This window comes from Electrophorus electricus, chromosome 19 (genome assembly GCF_041902795.1).
Source record: "Electrophorus electricus isolate QZ-2024a chromosome 19, ASM4190279v1, whole genome shotgun sequence".
NCBI lineage: Eukaryota > Metazoa > Chordata > Actinopteri > Gymnotiformes > Gymnotidae > Electrophorus > Electrophorus electricus.
The window spans coordinates 2,650,001-2,668,733 of NC_137515.1; the positions used below are offsets into that span (position 1 = coordinate 2,650,001).

Consider the following 18,733-nt stretch of genomic DNA (forward strand, 5'->3'; position numbering starts at 1 on the left):
AGAATGGTGCACGTGTGGCTGAAGTCCCGGGGGACACCGATCACAGGAAGCGACAGTGACGTTGCACTCTGAACTAACCGTTCTCGGTGCCAGTGATCTGTGCCAGGATGCGGAAGGAGCGGGACTGTGAGGTGCCCGTACGGGGACGCCAGTCCTCCGTGTCCTCGATCAGACGCTTTTTGCTGGCATCGCTCAAGTGAGCGCCGTGGTTCACCACCAGCTCCGACTCCATGACGGGCTTCCTGGGAGTTCTGGCAAACAGACAGAGCGTCAGTCACCCACCAGCAAGGCAGCACGCAGACACTTTACATTCGGGGTTCGAAGTCTCAGCAACGTGACGGTAAAAGTAGTGATTGCATATTTATGAAATCGGTTATGCCAGTATGATTCAACAGCAGTTTACAGCAACACACACGGGGGGGGGATGAAAGTTGTGCCGTGGCAGGCCGAGCCTTTTACCTGGGGGGAGTCTTTGACTTTCTGAGGGATGAGGAAGGGAGGAAAGGAGGAAGACAACAGTCAGACCAAAAAAAGGAAAAAAAAAAAAGTGTGACTATAAACCACAACTTTTTAGGGGACTGCAACTACTCACTTAAGAATACTGTGAGGCCCACTAGGGAAATAAAAGACAGTAGACTCAGATAACTCAGATTTAAAGCAAGAAGTAAGAATGAAAAGGAAGCAAGGTTAGAATGGCAGTTTTCTAGGAAATCACAAAGGAATACTTTTCAAACAATATGACCAACATTCATATTAAGAATTTTAAAAAACAACAACAACAAAACGACAAAATCATGAAAAGCGTTCACTAAAACAAAGCACAAATGTAGGAACGAACGTTTTTCTGGCATGCAGTAAATGGAATGAGCCGTACCCACACTCGCCACCAGGTGGCACCACCTCACGGCACGCAGCACACCCAAGCGATAAAGCCTAGTCTGGGTTCCCCCTTCGTCCGCGTTTCCGCCTCACACGTCGGTCAGTGGACAGTATGCATGTGTGGCAGCACAAAATGTCACCTTGCATGACAGCTGCACTATTAATACTGGCCCCAACACTCAGGTGGGCCCATAATTAATGGAAGGCCTTAAAATAATAACCAAACACAATCACACCGACACGGGACGACTGACACGAGCAGCTGGTGCCCTCCACTCCACCTGGCTTCAGCATGCCTGGGACGAGCCGGCCCAGAAAGCCCGAGGGCCCAGCGCCGCCAATGACGTGCTGAGTGATGCAACGGAAAGATGGGTTGCCAGTAGTGAAGCGCGCGCAAGGCGGGCATGCTCATGCATGGAAGGTGAGCTGTTGGGAAATGTCTGAAATGGCTGCACGCCGATCACGTCACACGCAGGCACAAACAGATACGGGCACCTCCGGAATACTGACTTGGTTATTGGCTCGACCTGTTGGGAAAGTTGGGGGATCGGGGGTAGGAAAAAGAAAAGAACAGAAAAGAAAAGAGCAAGAGAAAGAAATGTGACTCAGAAAGACTGTGCAAGGAGAGAGATGCATTTAACACGCACGCACGCACTTCACCGATTTAATCTCTCAACTCCAGCCTGCTTACGGCTTGTATTTGGAAGAGGTTGTCACTCTGCCACTGCCAGTCGCAACAAATAAACAACCTGCCGATGGCAACAAGCACCAGGCAACAGAGCCCGTGGCCGTGCACTCTCAAAACTCCTCCCACGACAACATCTGCTGCTCGGCTAACGCTGACTCTAATTACGCTAATTTAAGAGGCCTACCGTGGTCAAAAATCACTGTGACTGCTCCTCCACGAACTCTAACTGGTGGACTCAGTAAAAGCAGCTGGAAACGCTGCGAGAGAGAAGTTACAGCCGTTCCTGAGGGGCAGAGACTGGTCCTAACACCACATGGGGGCTTTCAGATGAGGACTCGATCAACTAACCAAGTGCCTGCTTGGGAAACCCGGGGACTGAGGTGGGCAGGGGTCACTGGGGTTACAGAGGGGGCATCAGTGTGTGTGGCCAACAACACAACACGCCCACGTTTCCCCTCGTGATGGATGGAGAGATAACAAAGGCCCGTCAGTGGGAACGTGCAGAAAAACTGTCTCTCAGGACGACAGAGGAAGGACGGCACAGTTGCGGCCCGACGCCGTGCCGTTATCATAGATACCCGTAACTCCAGCTTCCTGCCAACGGATTCAGGCCCACGTTAACCCGGGCCCAAGTTTAGCTGCTCTGCATTGATCGGTCTGGACATATTGACTGGGAGAACTGGTGCTTACTCACATCAGAGCGATTACCCCTAACGGGGCGACCACTCCTTCTTCCAGAGCTCTCCGTCGGCTCACGGTTCCACACAAAAAGGAGCAGACGCGCAGAAAAGGACCTGACAAATTTGGTGCAGGCTGCCGGCTAATTGGAACCAAGTGCTCGGGCTCGCGCAACAGGACACGGAAGCAGGCCCCATATGTGTTTCAGAGAGCCATTAAATAAACTGTCATTTAGACAAAAGGCGAGCGGTAGTAAGGACGGAGCTGCTCGGCTGGCCTGCACCGTCCTCCGCTGCAGATTAGGACAAGATGTGCTCTCGGCTGCCTCCAGCTCAGAGACAAGGGAGACGGGCAGGAGACAGAGAGAGAGAGAGAAAGAAAGGGAGAGGAGGGGCTTAATACAGTCCACTGTTGGATAACCAATCAGAGCTTAGCATCTCAGAACTATGAAAAAAGAGAAGGCGTACGAATCCTATCTGGCTGCTACCCACCAAGACTCCCCATCCCACTGAATTCACAACAAATAAAAACCTCGCCAAGTTACTCTGATGCCATGCTAATCTGAATAAGAACAGGAGCTATCGCTGTGACGATCTCAGCAGACGTGAACGTTAATAATAAATCCCAATTCAGGTTTGCTGTGCAGTAGCGCAAAGTTAGTAACTTCCTAAGTCTTTGCTACTCATGCTCTAAACATTTCAGACTGAGGCATAAAATAACGTGTGAGAGCCCGTGTTCAGTTCAGAAGGGCATAAACAAAGCCCCAACACATGAGGCCTCAGTGGAATTTTGGACCTGTTCTGAGCCCTAGGTTTGGGTTACATACCACACGGTGTTCTGAACACAAGTTACGAAGTTAAATCATCAGTTAGTAACACGAGTTAGTAAAAACGTCCACTTCACATTGGATGTCCACAAAAATCAAGTCTCTACAGGACAGACTCAGCACAAAGTGTCAGAGAGAGAGAGGGGGTAGGTAACGTCTGATCAGAAGCAGCGCGGGAAGGCAGAGACAGAGGCCGGAGACGCCGAGATGCGATTGGCCGAGCTCCACCTACCCATTCTGGTGCTCCACTCCTGCCTGACTCTCCAGCAGACCCCGCCTCTGGCCCATTGCCACTTCGCACGCATTCTCGTTGGAGTACAGGTTGATGGGCGTGTTATAGACCGAAGGCTGTGGAGGGGCGGGGTCAGAAGGGGCGGGGACCGTCACTCTGGATGGCGACGAGGAGCCGGATGACGAGACAGAGGAAGACGACGGGAAGGGGGATCGAGCAGAGGCGGGCTTAGGGGCGGGGTGCTGGCGGGAGGCGGAGCTGCTGGCCAGGGGGAAGGGGGGTTGCGGGGCCTGCACAGGCTGTGGGGGCAGGGAGGGTGAAGCAGGGGTGAATGCCGAGGCGGCGGAGGGGATGGAGGCCTTGGGTGCAGCAGGAGCAGAGAAGGTGGGGCTGGCAGTTCTGAAATTGGACCCGCCTCCAAAGGGGCGTGCCGTCTGGTTGTAGGCGACTCTCGGGGCGGGGTTGGTAGCGCTGGTGTTAGGGGCAGGTGCATGTGGGTGGCTAATGGGCACAGGCTTAATGATCTCAAGTGGCTCGTCCTATAACAAGTGAGAACACACACACACACACACACACACACACGCACACGCACGCACGCACGCAGCACACTGACAAGCTCAGCACTACAGCAAACTCATGCAAGAACAACACGACCTCGTCACAGTTAAACAGCATTTATTTACACTCGTCAAATCAGGTATATGATACTATGACTAATCAATAGTATTAATTCATTAAGTAATTAATTAATAAACCCATCACGTTGACAAGCATATAGTAAAGTGCACTGGGATAAGAAATGTTCACAACTCTACACAGCCATGCAACAGAGTGCGTGAGGTCAGGCTGTAAGCAGCGGACATGCTCAGGTGTGTCCAACAACCTGCTGCAGTTTAGGACTGTAAAACATGTACGTGAAATGTCACTCACCTTGGGAACTTGCACTTTTGAAACACTGGATGCTCTGCAAAGACATAAAAAAAAGATTAGATTAGCTTTTCTGGTTTCATGGCGTTTTTTTTCTTATTAAGTTGCCACACAACACAAATATACAACAGTAATGCCAGAAACATTTCTACTGCCAGAAAAGCAGGTCAGAGTGCCGTATGCAAGAATTCACACGTATGTGCACTAATAATGGCTCTATTCAGTCTTTGGGCTGCGCCTTGGACTCAGACTTGCCTTCCTGCTCGCAGTACGACACGGTCCATAAATAAAAGCAGAGTGAACACTGGCATCCAAGGCCCGGCCCGTCTCGTCCTGGACGGACAACAGCTGAGGGATTTCAGTGAAGCACTGCAATGTGCCAGGCCAAGGTACCCCACGCAGAGCCAGACAAACATTCCAAATCGCAGACCGTATAGCTTCCGTTACGCTGCACAGTCGCCAAGCAAGCTGCCCTGGCTAAATGGGATATAGGATAGCCCGGAATGGCTGAGCAACGGGACACATGTGGAGCCTCCCGGGGCACGACTAATCAAACGCTCTGCAAGCAGAAACCTGCAGGTTAAATAATAGTATGTGCTATATGAATCAGGACCAAGGCTGTCGGGGTCTGCATGCACTCAGATTATGACACAGAGGCAGATGGCACGGACTGCACATCAGGTTACCCACAAGTCCCTGGGGGTGCCTCGGTGCTAGGACATCTGGTCAACACACGAGTTTGACTCAACACCGATACATGAGACATGCATTTTAAACTCTTTTTCCACAGCAGTCCTGTAAACAGTAGGGTTTGCTGCCACTAACAGGACCTGCCACTGTAAAGAAGGCAGCGTAAACAATCTTCTTAATGTTCTGTGAAAATGCATGAGTCTCACAAACATGCCCTTTAATTCCCCCCCGGGGGGGGGGGGGTTATTTGTTATTTGCCTTTTTGTTTCAGGCAAACATGTCTATCATTGTCCATCACAGTCCATTTTTGGCCATTAGTCACCACTAAGCCCAATACACTGCTCCAAGATCCACGAACAGCTGACCCACTCACTGGAAACCATCATCCTCACATCTTTAGTCCGCAGAGCGACTGTGACTCAGAGTTTGTTCACGGAGCAATGCCGTTACCTCTTTGTTGCACACTTCCATATTAGGAAGAGGAGTTGGTTTTATAGGCCCAGCGCTACACTGCTAAATGCCCCCCCCCTGCCCCAGCGTATGGGCGGCCCAGAGGACCCACGTCCCAGGTGAGTGCCCCATCTCATTCCAGCTGTGCGGTTCCCACAGCCTGGCCCGGCATGGTGGTCCTGACAACAGAACATGGAGCACGGAGCAGATGTTAAGTCCTGCCAGCAGGATGGCCTGTTTGGACAGCGTCATCAGACAAGGCTTGTGTGCGCATGAGATTGCGTTTCAGGTCAGACAGCTGCTTACTAGTGTGACACTGTCCAGCACCCCAAGCCTCCTACACAGTGCATATGGGGCCACACTTTTCCCAATCAGGCTCCACATCAAAGCAGCTTGCCGGACAAGACCAGAGGCAGCAAGGAAATGTCTGAAGCGGTTAGATGTAACTAAAAAAGGCAAAAGGAAAATGTTTGTGTGTGTTCATTTTTCACACTATTTAGTTAAATCTATCAACAACCGAATCTTGCTTAAAGGCTGGCCTGCTGTTGATTTAGAGGGGGAGAGAGGGAGAGAGTGAGGGAGAGAGAGAGACGGACACAGAAAGAGAGAGAGAGAGAGAGAGAGAGAGAGAGAGAGAGCACGCTGAGGAGTGTTCTTTCGAATGTCTGTACTTCACATAAGCTCAAATGATGACATTTCCATTGAGGAGTCCACTCTGAAGTGCTTTTGGATCTAAAATGCTGTTTGAGTTTTGGAATACAAACAAATATGATTTACTCCGAAATACCACCGTGAAAAACCGCTGAGCCGGAACATCGAACGTGTTAGTGGTAAAAGCGTGGAGCAGAAAATCATTTATAACATGATTCAGCTTTGAGATGAAACGCACAGACACACTCAGGAGCCCACACACACACTCCACTGTCCCATGTGCCCTAGGGTGTGAGACACTGGGGGGCATGCAGGAGGGGCATGATTCATTTCCATCCAGCAGGAGCCAAGAGCAACCGTCTGACACATGGCATCTCTCACACACGCGCGCGCACACACACACACACGCGCAGCATGTGTCTGAGCACTGGAGTGGCGCCTTGATCCCACACCCACATCGCTCATTCTGCTTCTCTCTCTGTCTCTCTCTCTCACACACTCACACAGTAGGTACATGCACTTTGACTTTGTGTGTATCCACAGAATGTATCCATACACTTGTACACAACATCAACAGCACAGGGATAACACCAGCAAAAACAGCTCAGCTTCAGCCACAGGTCGTCACACCGTACAAAGCTCTGCGGCCGAAATCCTGACCCAAATCCATGACAGCCTGTGTGAGCTCACGTGTGCTGAGACTCGGACTGTGTGAAAGATCTCCAGGCGAAAAAAGGCACAATGCGAGAAAATTCCAACATTCCGGTTGTGTCATTCAGTGAGGAGGTTTTGCCTCGAGGGAAAAAGGTCCCAAAAGCAGAAGGTGGTTGCAGTTTTTCTTCAACTGAAAGCTAGCCAGGCTAACGTACGACAAGCTAATACGCATCCGGTTTCAAATGGAACGCATGAAACTGATTACATCTCCCAGAAACATCTGCTTCCGTGGTTCATCTTAACCCGTCACGGGCTGATGATAGGAGACATTTTAGGGATCTCCCGAGTGAGTGAATGTTGAGTTCTGCTGCAGTTGGTTGCCCCCTGCATATTCAACACAGACACCCACCTGAGACGAGCTCCTCTACAAAATGAATACAATTAAATGTGCAATAAATAAGCCCAGTTGTCACAGAAACTTCCTTAAAATGACATGCTGTAGAGAACGCCTCCGGAATACTCAAACAGACGGCGAGTCTCCCGTTCCGCCCCACACCTGGATCCCAGGAAGCACCTCAGCACTGAAGGCTGTGTGTAGATGCCGAGGCAGAGACGTGTGTCACTCCACACAGTGCACGGAGCTTTTCCAGATAAAGCCAAACAGAGAGAGATTGATGGAACAAGGCAGTTTGACTGGCAGGTACAAATGTGGTCTGGTCTCTGCTTTAAGTCATCGCACTGCCAGAGTAGAAGTAGCTGGGAGTGTGTTTGGCATGCACGATGCTCACAAACCTTGCGTGCGTGCGTGCGTGTCAGACTAACAAAAGAAAAGAGAAACAGACAAATACCCAAACTGTCTGTGTGTCTCTCGTTCTTCTTTAAGTGAGAGAAGGCACACAAGCACATTCATCAGGAAGAGCGCTAAAACCACAGTGATGAAGAAAGCGCTAAACCCACAGAGCAGGAAACACACACACACACACGCACACACATGCATGCACGTGCACACACACAGAGAGGAGGACCAATATTTGCAGTCTGAGCTGTCCAATGCCGTGGTCAGCCCCTCAGACGATGAAAGAAAGACAGCCAAGGTTTATGGCTGCAGCCATCTTGAATCCGATCTGGGAATTGACATCATTTCCTGAAGACACCAAATGCAGCCCTGAAGGAATTTGATTAGAAATCCCCCAGCATTGGTTTCAATAAGCTTGTTTCCTTCCATGTGGCCTTCCCTCAATTCTGCATGCACACGTGCATGCGTTCGCACACACCAACAGATGTTTTATATGTCTCTCCTAGATCTCATGAGCATGTCTCCGAAAACCAGGCCAAAGCGCAGTACATCTGGAGAAGAGGATAATTAACACCAGACTTGGGGACACCCTGCAGCAGCTTGGAACTGTTACCTGTTATGTGCTCTGTAATAAACAGGCCTCCAGCTCCATTATAAAATATATGCATTTCTAACCACTTAGACTTGGAGATCATTAAAAAAAGAATTCCCAGCAAATGAAGAATCCCCTACTACTGCCATCTGAAAACACACAAACAACATTTCCAGAGAACGGAATACAAAGAGATCCATGAGCACCACACGGACCAGCACTGCCCCAAATACAACTATAACAGATGCATCAGATAATAGGATTAGTTCATAATGCCAGACAAAAAGTGTGTGTGTGTGTGTGTGTGTGTGTGTGTGTGTTGGAGGAGGTACTGAGGTGAACACAATAAGGCAGGAAGTAGACGGTTCGAGGGCAGGATGTAGGAGGGTTAATGCTCTGCCCCCAGCTCCCACACACCAGGCCTTAGCAAGAGGAAGCCAGTATGGAGACCACGCCCCCATCGAACCACCGAGGCCATGCTATAGAGATGACCTGATGCGTACACAACTCCACGCTTAATCCTTGTGCATTTTGGTGGGGGAGCAGGTAACATTTAGGTCAGTTATTAAAGTGTCTCCACGATCAGGTTTTCAGGACAGCAGGGGGCACTTACAGGCACAGACGTTTGTTTACGTTTACTCGTTTGGCAGACGCTTTAATCCAGGGCGATTTATGACCGAGGACAGAAGACAACAGCGCACGGGCTCATGTGGGCAAGGAGTGGACATGTATCCCTCCCTCCTTCCCCAGCAGTTCAGCACTGACGAGACCCCGGTGGACACCAGCGCGGCGGGAATCGTAAAACTGTGCAACCCGTGCTATACGGCAGGGGGAGCTATTCGGCCACGTGATTTCCTGCACACATCGAGAGGCCTGCATGTCCGTTCGGACAAGCAGGACCAGAACAGAGACCGTGCAGGCAGGGACTCGGGGACCGTGTCTTACGCTGCAGAGGAAGACTCCCACACTAGCTCGGGCCTTGTGTGCAGCCTGGAACTCTTCAATGGACAGTGCAGCTGAACAGAGGACAGATGGGAATGTCCACTGGAAAGGGGGTTTGTGGTTGTTGAACATTACAACTTTTGGCCTGAAGATTTTTAAAAATAGTATGAAAGAATAAAGTGGAAAGAAGATGCAAAGCACGGCACTTCAATTTCTGCCTAGCCAATGAGAGTGTGAGGTGAGGACGCACTCTGCCTAGCCAATGAGAGTGTGAGAGAGGACGCACTCTGCCTAGCCAATGGGAGCCAGAGAGAGGACGCACTCTGCCTAGCCAATGAAAGCATGGCTTCAGAAGTAAAGGTAGCCTTTAGAGTGCGGTGATCTTTGTCCATTTTCAGCGTCGCTGTGTTTGCTCGGACAAGCGGGCTAAAGCAGCAGTGTTGTATTCTCGTGAGGTCTCCCTTTGCTTCAGAGCTCATTTACAAGCCATTACGCGAGCATTACACGAGTCTTAAACAAGCATTACTAGACTGGGAGTCGAGCTGCGTAAATACCCCCAGATAAAAGACAAAGGGAGACCACGAGACAGTGAATGACTGTTATGAGGACCACTTAGGAAGTCTGTCCTTTACCAGCTGTGGCAGTAATTTGACTGATCTTCTGATGGGTCTAAAGGCACAGGGAGGAAAGCTGGTTGTGTAAAGGAGGGTGGGGGAGCAGGAGGACACGGGAAATTATTTTAGCATTAACGTATTTGGATCATTTGCATATCACTTCTACTTCCAGTGCGTCGCCTGGAAAGCTGACAAAATGTGGAGACAGAGAGAGGAAGTTAGGACTGAGCAAACCCAAGACGATATGAATAATGTAAGTTCCACAGCGGAACGATGTCCAGCCTCGAGCGGGAGCTTTCCAAGTTCTACTGACATGCTAAAATGTGGATGTCAGAGGACCGGTGGAGCTTCACTGCTTGGCCTGGACGGTGTTGGCATGACCCTCTCTGGAGCTTTTAAAAGAGCAGATGTGTTTCTGCAGTGACCTGCTAACATTCAAGCAGCTCTCCTACGTAACACAGCACAGTGATTATTTTTACTTCTGGGCTTCCGTACTTAGGAGAGGCTGGTTATCAAACAGACCAAGAAATGATTTATTCCCGTTATGCGGACACAAAGGCATTCGTCTTTGTGCATTTGGTTGGCAGCGTCCTGCCATAAGAGGATGGCTTCTCAGATACCAAACAACTGTCGCCTCATAAACTTGGTTTATTAACGTGAAGCCTTGGCCTCCCGGGCCAGTGTACCTGTCCTGGAGATGGGACAGGGTCAGTGGATTGAATGATTACACAGTTTGGATTTACACAGCGTGGCTGACAGCTTATATAACGCTGGAGGCAGTGGAGTGTGAGGGGGTCATTTTTGGTGTAAACACCAACAGCACTTGATCTCAATTTATTTACACGAGTGAACAGCTCTAGATATGAGAACACCATAAATACAGTGCAAATTTGAATCCATATAAATGGACTTTTCAAAAATGTTTTTAAAGCGGGGGGGCTGAACTAGCATACTCCAAGCTCCAAACAAACATTTTGTGTGTCTGCTTGCCTTGATGGAGTTTGGTCTGCTGAGCGTGCAGTGACTTCCACAGCAAAATGTCAGTCACAGTACAGACGATCCCTCCCCGAAACAACGAAAGAAAAAACAGCTAAGTGAAGAGAATCTCAGGGTGAGCATAATCCAGCCATAAGGAAAACAAAACAGTAAGAGGAGAGGAGAGGAGAGGAGGGGAGTCCAGAGCAGGGACTGTGGCGTCTGTGGGGCGTCGAAGGTGGCCTCTGTTCTGGTTTTCCTCCCCCTTGCAAACAGTGCCTGAACACACTCACTCTTCACCCCAGTGCTGCCCGCCCCCTAAATGCCCGTGTGACATGCCTGGACGGAGACTTCTGGCCCCTGAGATCCAGTCGGGAGCCTCTGAGCAAGCTCACACCACAGCTGCAGATGTTACTGTGACTTTACTCTGAGGCGGACGTTTTCTTGGAAGTGGGCCAGTAGAAAAAACCTACTGGAAGGGGGCCAGTAGAGAAAACCTACTGGAAGGGGGCCAGTAGAGAAAACCAGTAGAGAGAAGAATTTTGCATGTACCTTTTAAAAAGTCCTCAGACACTATGGCTTACATTTCCATATGCTTCAAGTGTCATGGGTTTCCGTGGGAACACCTCACTCCCACCTGCGCAAGTCCCCGCCACATACACAGGCTGCTGGGAGCAGAATGCAGCCCTCCCACACTGAGCATGCCAACCTCCGCCATAGGTGCAGTACAGTCCAAAGTGCGGTACAGTCTTGCACCGACCCCTGACCCGAGGGTCATGCACCTCGCTTCTGTCCAAAAACCCCATGCAGCATTTGGCTGCAGGCGTCTGAACATGGGCCTCCTTAGTAGGGGCTGGAAACCAGCGTAAAAAAAACAGGAAAAGGAAGAGCGTGTGGTCTGAGTCCGATGGGCTCTGGCGGTACTGCTGAAATGAAAAAGAGGAGGAACCAATTTTGGTTGGTGGGGGGTAATGGGGAGACAAAATTGCACAATCCATTTCCCGTTAGTGAGGGAAACTTTCCTGGGGTTGTGCTGTGGCCTGTGTTATTTCAGCAGGACACGGCATCTTTTATTCGCGTTCTCTCTGGCAGGAGTAAACAACCACACAATAAGTGTTACAAGCTGATGGGTGGGGTTGCTGGGTTCTTGGGGGACCACAGTGTCCCTGGCTTGGAGATCATTACTAAAACAAGGGACGAGGCCTAATTGCAAACTCTGTGTCATTCAGCTTAAAGATCAAGGCCCCTTGGAAAAACAGCAAAGCCTCAACACGTCAACATGTTTGTCAAAAGTGTCACGACATTTACTGCGCAGAGGCGATTACTGCGCCACAGTTCTACACTCCATTACACGGCCTCTCGGAGCCTCTTCTGTGTTTCCCTTGAGCAGACAAAAGCTACTATTCCTTCCACTAAATAAAGTTTTTACAGGTTGATCAAACAAGGCTTCAGTAGCAGAGAATGCGTTCTCCCTGACGGTGCAAGTGCATAAGGAGCCTCCAGCTTTATCTGACATTTGCCAGAACTTCTCGACTACAAGCAGCTCTGAAAAGGAGGAGTACAGGAACAGAAATGATTTATACGCCCAGTTCGTCATTATTGATATATTAACTTCCATCGCAAGCTCACACCATAAACTTGCAAGTACTGTACGTGTGCATGCTAGAAACAGTTGTTGTCACGTTTCACCAGTACATTAGCATGCACACCCTCAGCAGTGGGGCAATTTATTAAGGACTTACGTATAACAACTCGGACAGCTCTGCAGAAGCAGCGCGCCAGGCGCGTTCTGTTGTTTCACTAATGGATGTAAAATAGCTCTCAGGGACCCCGAAGCAAGTCCAGCTACCTTCGAAGTGCACCGTGACTGTAATTGAATCCTACGGAGCTGGCGTGCTGAATGGATCCCGGGGTTGATGGCGGGTCGGGTTTGATGGCTTTCGCAGATCCTTCGACAAACACTGCACGGCTATGAAAAATGCAGTGTAAAAAAACCCTTTAATGAGAGATTCCAAAGCAGTTGCACAATGTTCTTCTGACTATCAGTGTCCTTCCCCAAAGGCCATAATTCCAGGATCTGAAACCCAGGCGCTGTCTGACGTGTCTTAGCTTCTGTGTCAGGGTCTGGTCCTCTTTTTTCCATCTAATCCACTGCTGGTCTGCGTAAACAAATGGCCGATACCTCTGGGCAGACTCCCTGCGCACTTGGAATCACCTTTTTACTGTCCAGCTGTGCATGCGTGCTCAAGAACAAAAGACGTAAACAGATGACCCAAAAGCAGGAATTCTGCCACAGGACTAAACCTGGTTAGACTTTGCCCCAACCTCTATGGAACCACAAATGTGAACAAATTCTAACTTCCCACGCTGCAAGTGCAGCTGAAACTGATAACACTTGTATTGGCTTTGAGGACAAGCAAACAGATTTGATGAGTGTAACTAAAAGCAGGCTGAAAGGAGACGGAGCCGTGGGTCCGTGCGTGCCTTGCGCTCTGCATGGCTGGGGACGGAGGGAGGGGCTTGGTGAGACACACCCTGTTAACCAAAGAGCCCCGTCCATAGCCTGCCACACTGCCATTATATTCACACAATTATGGATCATATCTGATATGGGGGACAGTAGGCTTGTACTGATACAGAGCAGGTGTGCATCCATCCATCCCGCTTGGTACAGGATCCAGGAGGAAACAGAACCAAGGGGTGATCCATCCTGCTCTGGGTACAGGATCCAGGAGGAAACACAGAACCAAGGGGTGGCTGACTTTTTTTCAATGACTCTGAATCATATTGTGCAAAAATTAGCTTGTTTGTTTTTTTGAATGACTGGAAATGAACATTGAACATGTATGTGTGTTCGTGTGTGTGTGTGTGTGTGTGTGTGTGTGTGTGTGTGTGTGTGTGGGGTGGGGGTTGCGTGTGTGAGTGGCATTCGTACCTCTGCAGGGTGAGGCTCAAGTTACCAGTGCAGGCTTTGATCTTGTTCTGAGCCTCCAGGTGAGTCATGGTGTCCGTGGCGATGCCATCGATAGACAGCACAACATCCCCCACGCCGATCTTCGCTTTGGCTGCCTTCCCGCCGTCTGTCAACTGCACACAACAAATTGGAGCGCCGTGGTGAGGAATCTCAGTCCTAGTGAGAACCACACTGACAGACGTTACCTCCAAAATATTTCAAAATGCCATCGCTGCCGTATTCCCAAAGTGCTCCTTGGAAGGTCACCTGGATGCGGGCACACATCCGAGTTGTGGAAAGGAGCAGACAAGTGATTTGTGTAAGTAGTAAAAATGTGCTGCTTTCAATAGGCACCACTTAGGCTTGTGTTGCTTTTGGTTCTTATCAGTCATCAGTCTGTGCCCAAATAGCTTCGAACGGCTCCTGCAGTGTTATGCCTGCGCAGACGCCACAATATGCTGGTCTCCCTGTAACAACAAGGGCAGGCATGTAACACATACCCTAAAAAGTCCCCCGACAGCCAGCTCTTATATGGTATCAGGAGCATGCCTCAGCCCTTTAACGACAATGCTGGATAGAACGGCACTGGAAAAGGGGAGTTCACCACATGAAAAATGGTTGGTTGTCCCTTTGACTCATGTGAGTCGCTGGCCTCACCTTTGATACCCAGAACACATGGAGACATGACTGGCCTGTGATGAGAAGCTTTATGTCAGTGGAGAGGCAGTACCAAAGAGCTCTGGGAGCCTCTGTAATTTATTAGCCGCGTTAAATCTGCTGTGCACCCCAGCACTGGGCTCTGTGAGATGCAGCAGCAGGAAAGGGGGCTGCTTTATCAAAGAAGGACTAACAGCCCATCAGGCTCTGCTGGAGGACTGGTCCTCCGTCCCCTTACTGATGGAGGAAGGGTGCATTGTTGTCTGGGCCAATGAACAGCAGATACCCAGTGTAATGAAAAACCACTGCCAAAGCATAACTACGGTGAGTAGACACGTAATGTGTGTACAGGATAGCGATGACTATAGTGTCATGCTAAAGCCTACTATTGTAGGCCTGTACTACTGCTGAGAGGCGAAAAGTCAAGAGGCGAGTGAAGAGTGAGAAAGCCTCCAAAGACGTGCCAGAGCAGCAGCAGTGCTGAGCTGTGGAACGAGCGCCAGGAGGTTCGTATGAAACCGCACGTGTAAAGAGAGCTTCGGTTAGTCCTTCCCTGGATCCAGGCCATTGAGTAGGCACCAACTATCTTCAGTTTCGCCAGAGGAACGTGGCATTTTCCTGAGAAATATCTTCTTTATAATCCATTAACTTAATTTGGGCTGATGGGAAAGGACGACCAGACCTGCATCTTAGGACCGAATGCCAAAATAAGAGTCATGAGTGAGGAAAAATGTGGCTGAATATTAGTTTTTTTGTCTTTCTATATATATATATATACACACACACACACACACACACACACACACACACTGTAAAACACCCCTAAAAACAACTGCCATTTCTCCCTTTACAGCGCTCAGCTGTTCTTAACTCCAACACGACTGCTGCAACCTGCAGAATGGCATGTTCCCTGACAGCAGGCCTAGCGCATCCCATCATCTGTCTATTACAAGCAGCCTGACTGCATCACTCTAGTTTAGAGTGCTGACTGATGGCCAGCTCCCGCCAGCCAAATCCCAGACCCTCCAAAAACTGATCTCAGATCAGCAATTTCGTTTTTATATATTAAATGGCATGTGCGTATTGCTGACGGCCTCTAGACATGCCAGGGCGGGTGACTCAGCTCCAGGTGTTCCAGTGAGTTAGTCAGGGCTCCTCTCCCCCAGCACGTTCGCCCGCCTGCCCCATCAGACGGAGACGGAGACGGGTACCACTCAGGTACTGCCTTGAACTTCCGCCTATAAAATTAACGAGGATGTTGAGGCTTTTTTGGAAACGCTGCGCTTGGCTGAGCTTAAGTCACTTAAAGGCGCCGTTCACTTAACCAAAGCATGAAAGGTTCCTGTGACTAACACTCGGGTTTTCCATTACACTCAAATAAGAAGGAAGAAATAACATTTTATCACCTCTCCTTACAGTAAAAATTGCGGTTTCAAAGACTGTGACAAGCTTGTAACAAAACCCTGTTTTGTTCAAAGTGTACACTCGTAACTGGAGAGAATGCTTGCCGACAAGCTGGATTAAAACAGAACTAATAAACTGGGGTGCAGTTGGTTCTTCTCCGCTCAGAAGAAGCTCTTGACTGCACAGCCTCTGTAGGAGAGAGATAAAATGCTCGCCAGCTCTGTGAAGGAACAAAAGGACAAGCAGCTCTGCACTGACCTCCTCCCCAGAGGGAGAACACCGAGAGGAAGAGAGGTGTCGTCCCACGACCCTGACACACAGGTCAGGCTACGAAAACGCCACCATGAATAACACAATTTTCCTTCACTATAAAAGGAAATGTAAGGGCCCAGTCACCACCAAAGAGACAACAAAAGGACAGTTGAGGAACACACATGCACGCACGCAAACAAACAATTCCATTATCAGAGCTGGACTAATGAATCAGCCTCCGTTTGATGCCAATTCAGCAGTGCAAACAGTGGGGGAGGTAGAGTTGGTGTCTAACAAAAGCAATCTCTCTGAACCTTGGTACAACCAGTGGACAGCACACTATATATAGTGCATGCGGGACAGGTTTCCGCTGTCTCCATCGGAAACACGTCGTGGTTTACACTGCAACGACCCGGTCGACCAGAGGGATGCTAGCGTCCAGGGAGAGCGTTGTAAACGTTCCAAGTGAGGCACGCAGCAGACAGAGGAACCCCGGACGAGCCTTGCTGTAAAAAAGTGCTTTACCAACTCGTTACGCAGAGGTAAGGTGTGGGTAGGGAGCGGAGTAAATACTATATATTCACAGCTGCTGACCACAAATCTGCTGCAGAAGCGATTCATGAGTGACAGCAGTTACTCACTCACCTCTGCTCAGATGTTACGACTCATGAGTCTAGCTGGGACAACAGAGCGTAAAAAGGTGGAGCGGAAGCCAATGGGCCCTGGAGACCCTGCGGCACAGACGACCCACAGACGTCTTCTGCATAAAGTCAGACAAATGCTTTACTTTTACACACACACACACACACACACACAGAAAAGATTCCCACCTATGTCTCTCCTTTTTTATAAATGTAACAAACAAGCTCTGTCTCAGAAAAAATATACATCTCCACAAACACATAATTAAATAGCCCAAGATATGCAATGTTCCCCAACATACCCATTGCTTGGTTTTAACAATCCTAATGCCAAAAATTAGACCTTACAAGACATAACATGCTGGGTTTGTTTTCAACAAGTTTTCATATAAAACTTAATATATTAACTGCTCCGCAAGTTCTATGCAATAAAATTTTCCATTTCAAGTTCAGATCTGTCTCTCTCATCCAACTGTGGTGTGTAAATGAAGCACTTTAACTGTAGTTTGTTCCACCACAAAAGTGGAATGGAGACAAATATTCTTTGTTTGGCCTGGGATAAAGCCAACCGTATGCCTCTCATTACACGTATTTGGCAGCTGAAAGTACACCACATGGCCAAACGGATGGGATCCTACACTTCTATTCTTTTTTTCCCCTTCTCTTCACCACTCGGAGACGCTAACCGCACAATCCAGTCCGTAGTGACAGAGGGGTGTGTTCCTACGCACGCTGCTTTCGTGCAAGGCAGTAAATGTTAATGGACGGTTGTTCCACTTGGTCGGAGTCTTTCTCCTTTTATAGCTGCCTGAAGAGGTCACAACCCATGTGCCGCCCCCAAAACTAGACGGAGCCACACACTGCGCCTCAGCGGCAATGCGGAACGGTGAGGAAAAACGGCATTCTGGATGGATCCTCTTTGTCAATCATGAAGTTGCAGACTGGGGCCCAAACGCACCGAGCTAGTGCCAGGTTAGAATACAGGAACTACATCTGCAATCTCACTCTTAAAGCAATGGCCAACCTAAAACTAAGGCTCAACAGACGTCTCACTTATTAAGATTAGCATCACATTTAAAACAACGAACCAAAAGAGGGATAGTTATGAGGGGACTGAGAGTCACTTGAGCTACTGTGGGAAAAGGTTCACAAACAGTTTAACCTCTACTAGAGAGCCGCTTCTACACTACACAATGTAATGACAGAATAATTGAATAATTATAATAAATTACAGCATACCAATAAACAAAGCAAAAACTGCGATGTTTTGTCAAGTGGAGACACCAAACTGAAGGCTCGATTCCAGCATGGCCTGCCGCCAGCTCCTTCTGCTTGGTCTTCCTCGATTAACATTGCTAGCCACACACGAACCAAAATGAAAGGAAAATGAAATTTCCCCATTAACGTGGTCTATAATAAATGCCGGTAGCATTATGGAATTATCCAGTCTCCACAAACCACAGAGGGCTGACTGCACGCCAAAAACTCTGTTTATATCTTTGCAGGCGTGTTAATGTCTGTTGTCTAAATATGACACATTTTCTGTTGCATTCCAGGTACTGCTTGCAGTGTGTAATATCTTAGGATGTACTGTACATTCAAGTGTATTATGTTTTGGTGCTTATGTAACTCCATTACAGAATAATCATCTACACAGATGGGTGTTTATAAGAAAAGCATATGCCAAATCAACAAAAAGTGAAAATGTTGAGGGATGCGATCAGTAATAGTGAGTTGACTAAACGTGACGGACTGCTCTGTAGCTTTTCTGATTCCCTTTTGGTCAGTAATACAGACTTTGATGGCTAAGCACAGCTCCTGCTACTGATAAACTGATACCACAGTTGGATTAAGGTTTGAACAGAATAATAAATCACATCAAATAAAGACGACTGCATGGCAATGCATCATGCTCGGAGCTTTTATTATTAGGGAAAAACGGAAGAAAAAAGGTCAATGTTTAATACAGCATAACAACCATTTTGTCACTATTGTAATGTCAAACAGGTGAGCGGGCTAGGCTACGCTACGCTACGCCCCCAGGACGGCAAATGGCGGAGGTTTTTCCCCACCCTTTTGAGGGTGACGAGACTCCCTCAGCAGCCAATCCATGGTAACTAAGAGAGTGAGTCACGCAAACTCATTCAGCATCACGGCTTTCAGCGTCTAGTCACAGGAAGCCGATTATAAATGCTTGTAAAAATGCTCCGATACCAGCTGTACATGCCTCAG

The 18,733-nt window shown here is 48.8% G+C and overlaps 1 protein-coding gene across 14 annotated transcripts in view; it reads right to left on the reverse strand.

Moving 5' to 3' along the window:
• pdlim5b (PDZ and LIM domain 5b) overlaps nt 1–18,733 on the reverse strand; it is a 65,134-nt gene that overhangs the window by 11,744 nt on the left and 34,657 nt on the right. For 5 of the 14 annotated variants that reach the window (XM_081702717.1, XM_081702718.1, XM_081702715.1 and 2 more), the window contains 4 exons: nt 4,234–4,267; nt 3,304–3,842; nt 460–480; nt 79–251 (listed from right to left, as the gene is read on the reverse strand). In XM_081702717.1, the coding sequence (XP_081558843.1) occupies nt 79–251; nt 460–480; nt 3,304–3,842; nt 4,234–4,267 (767 nt within the window). Of the gene's footprint in view, nt 1–78; nt 252–459; nt 481–592; nt 614–1,389; nt 1,407–3,303; nt 3,843–4,233; nt 4,268–13,529; nt 13,682–18,733 lie in introns of all 14 variants that reach the window. The other 9 variants (XM_081702714.1, XM_081702712.1, XM_081702713.1 and 6 more) reach the window with 6 other exon arrangements.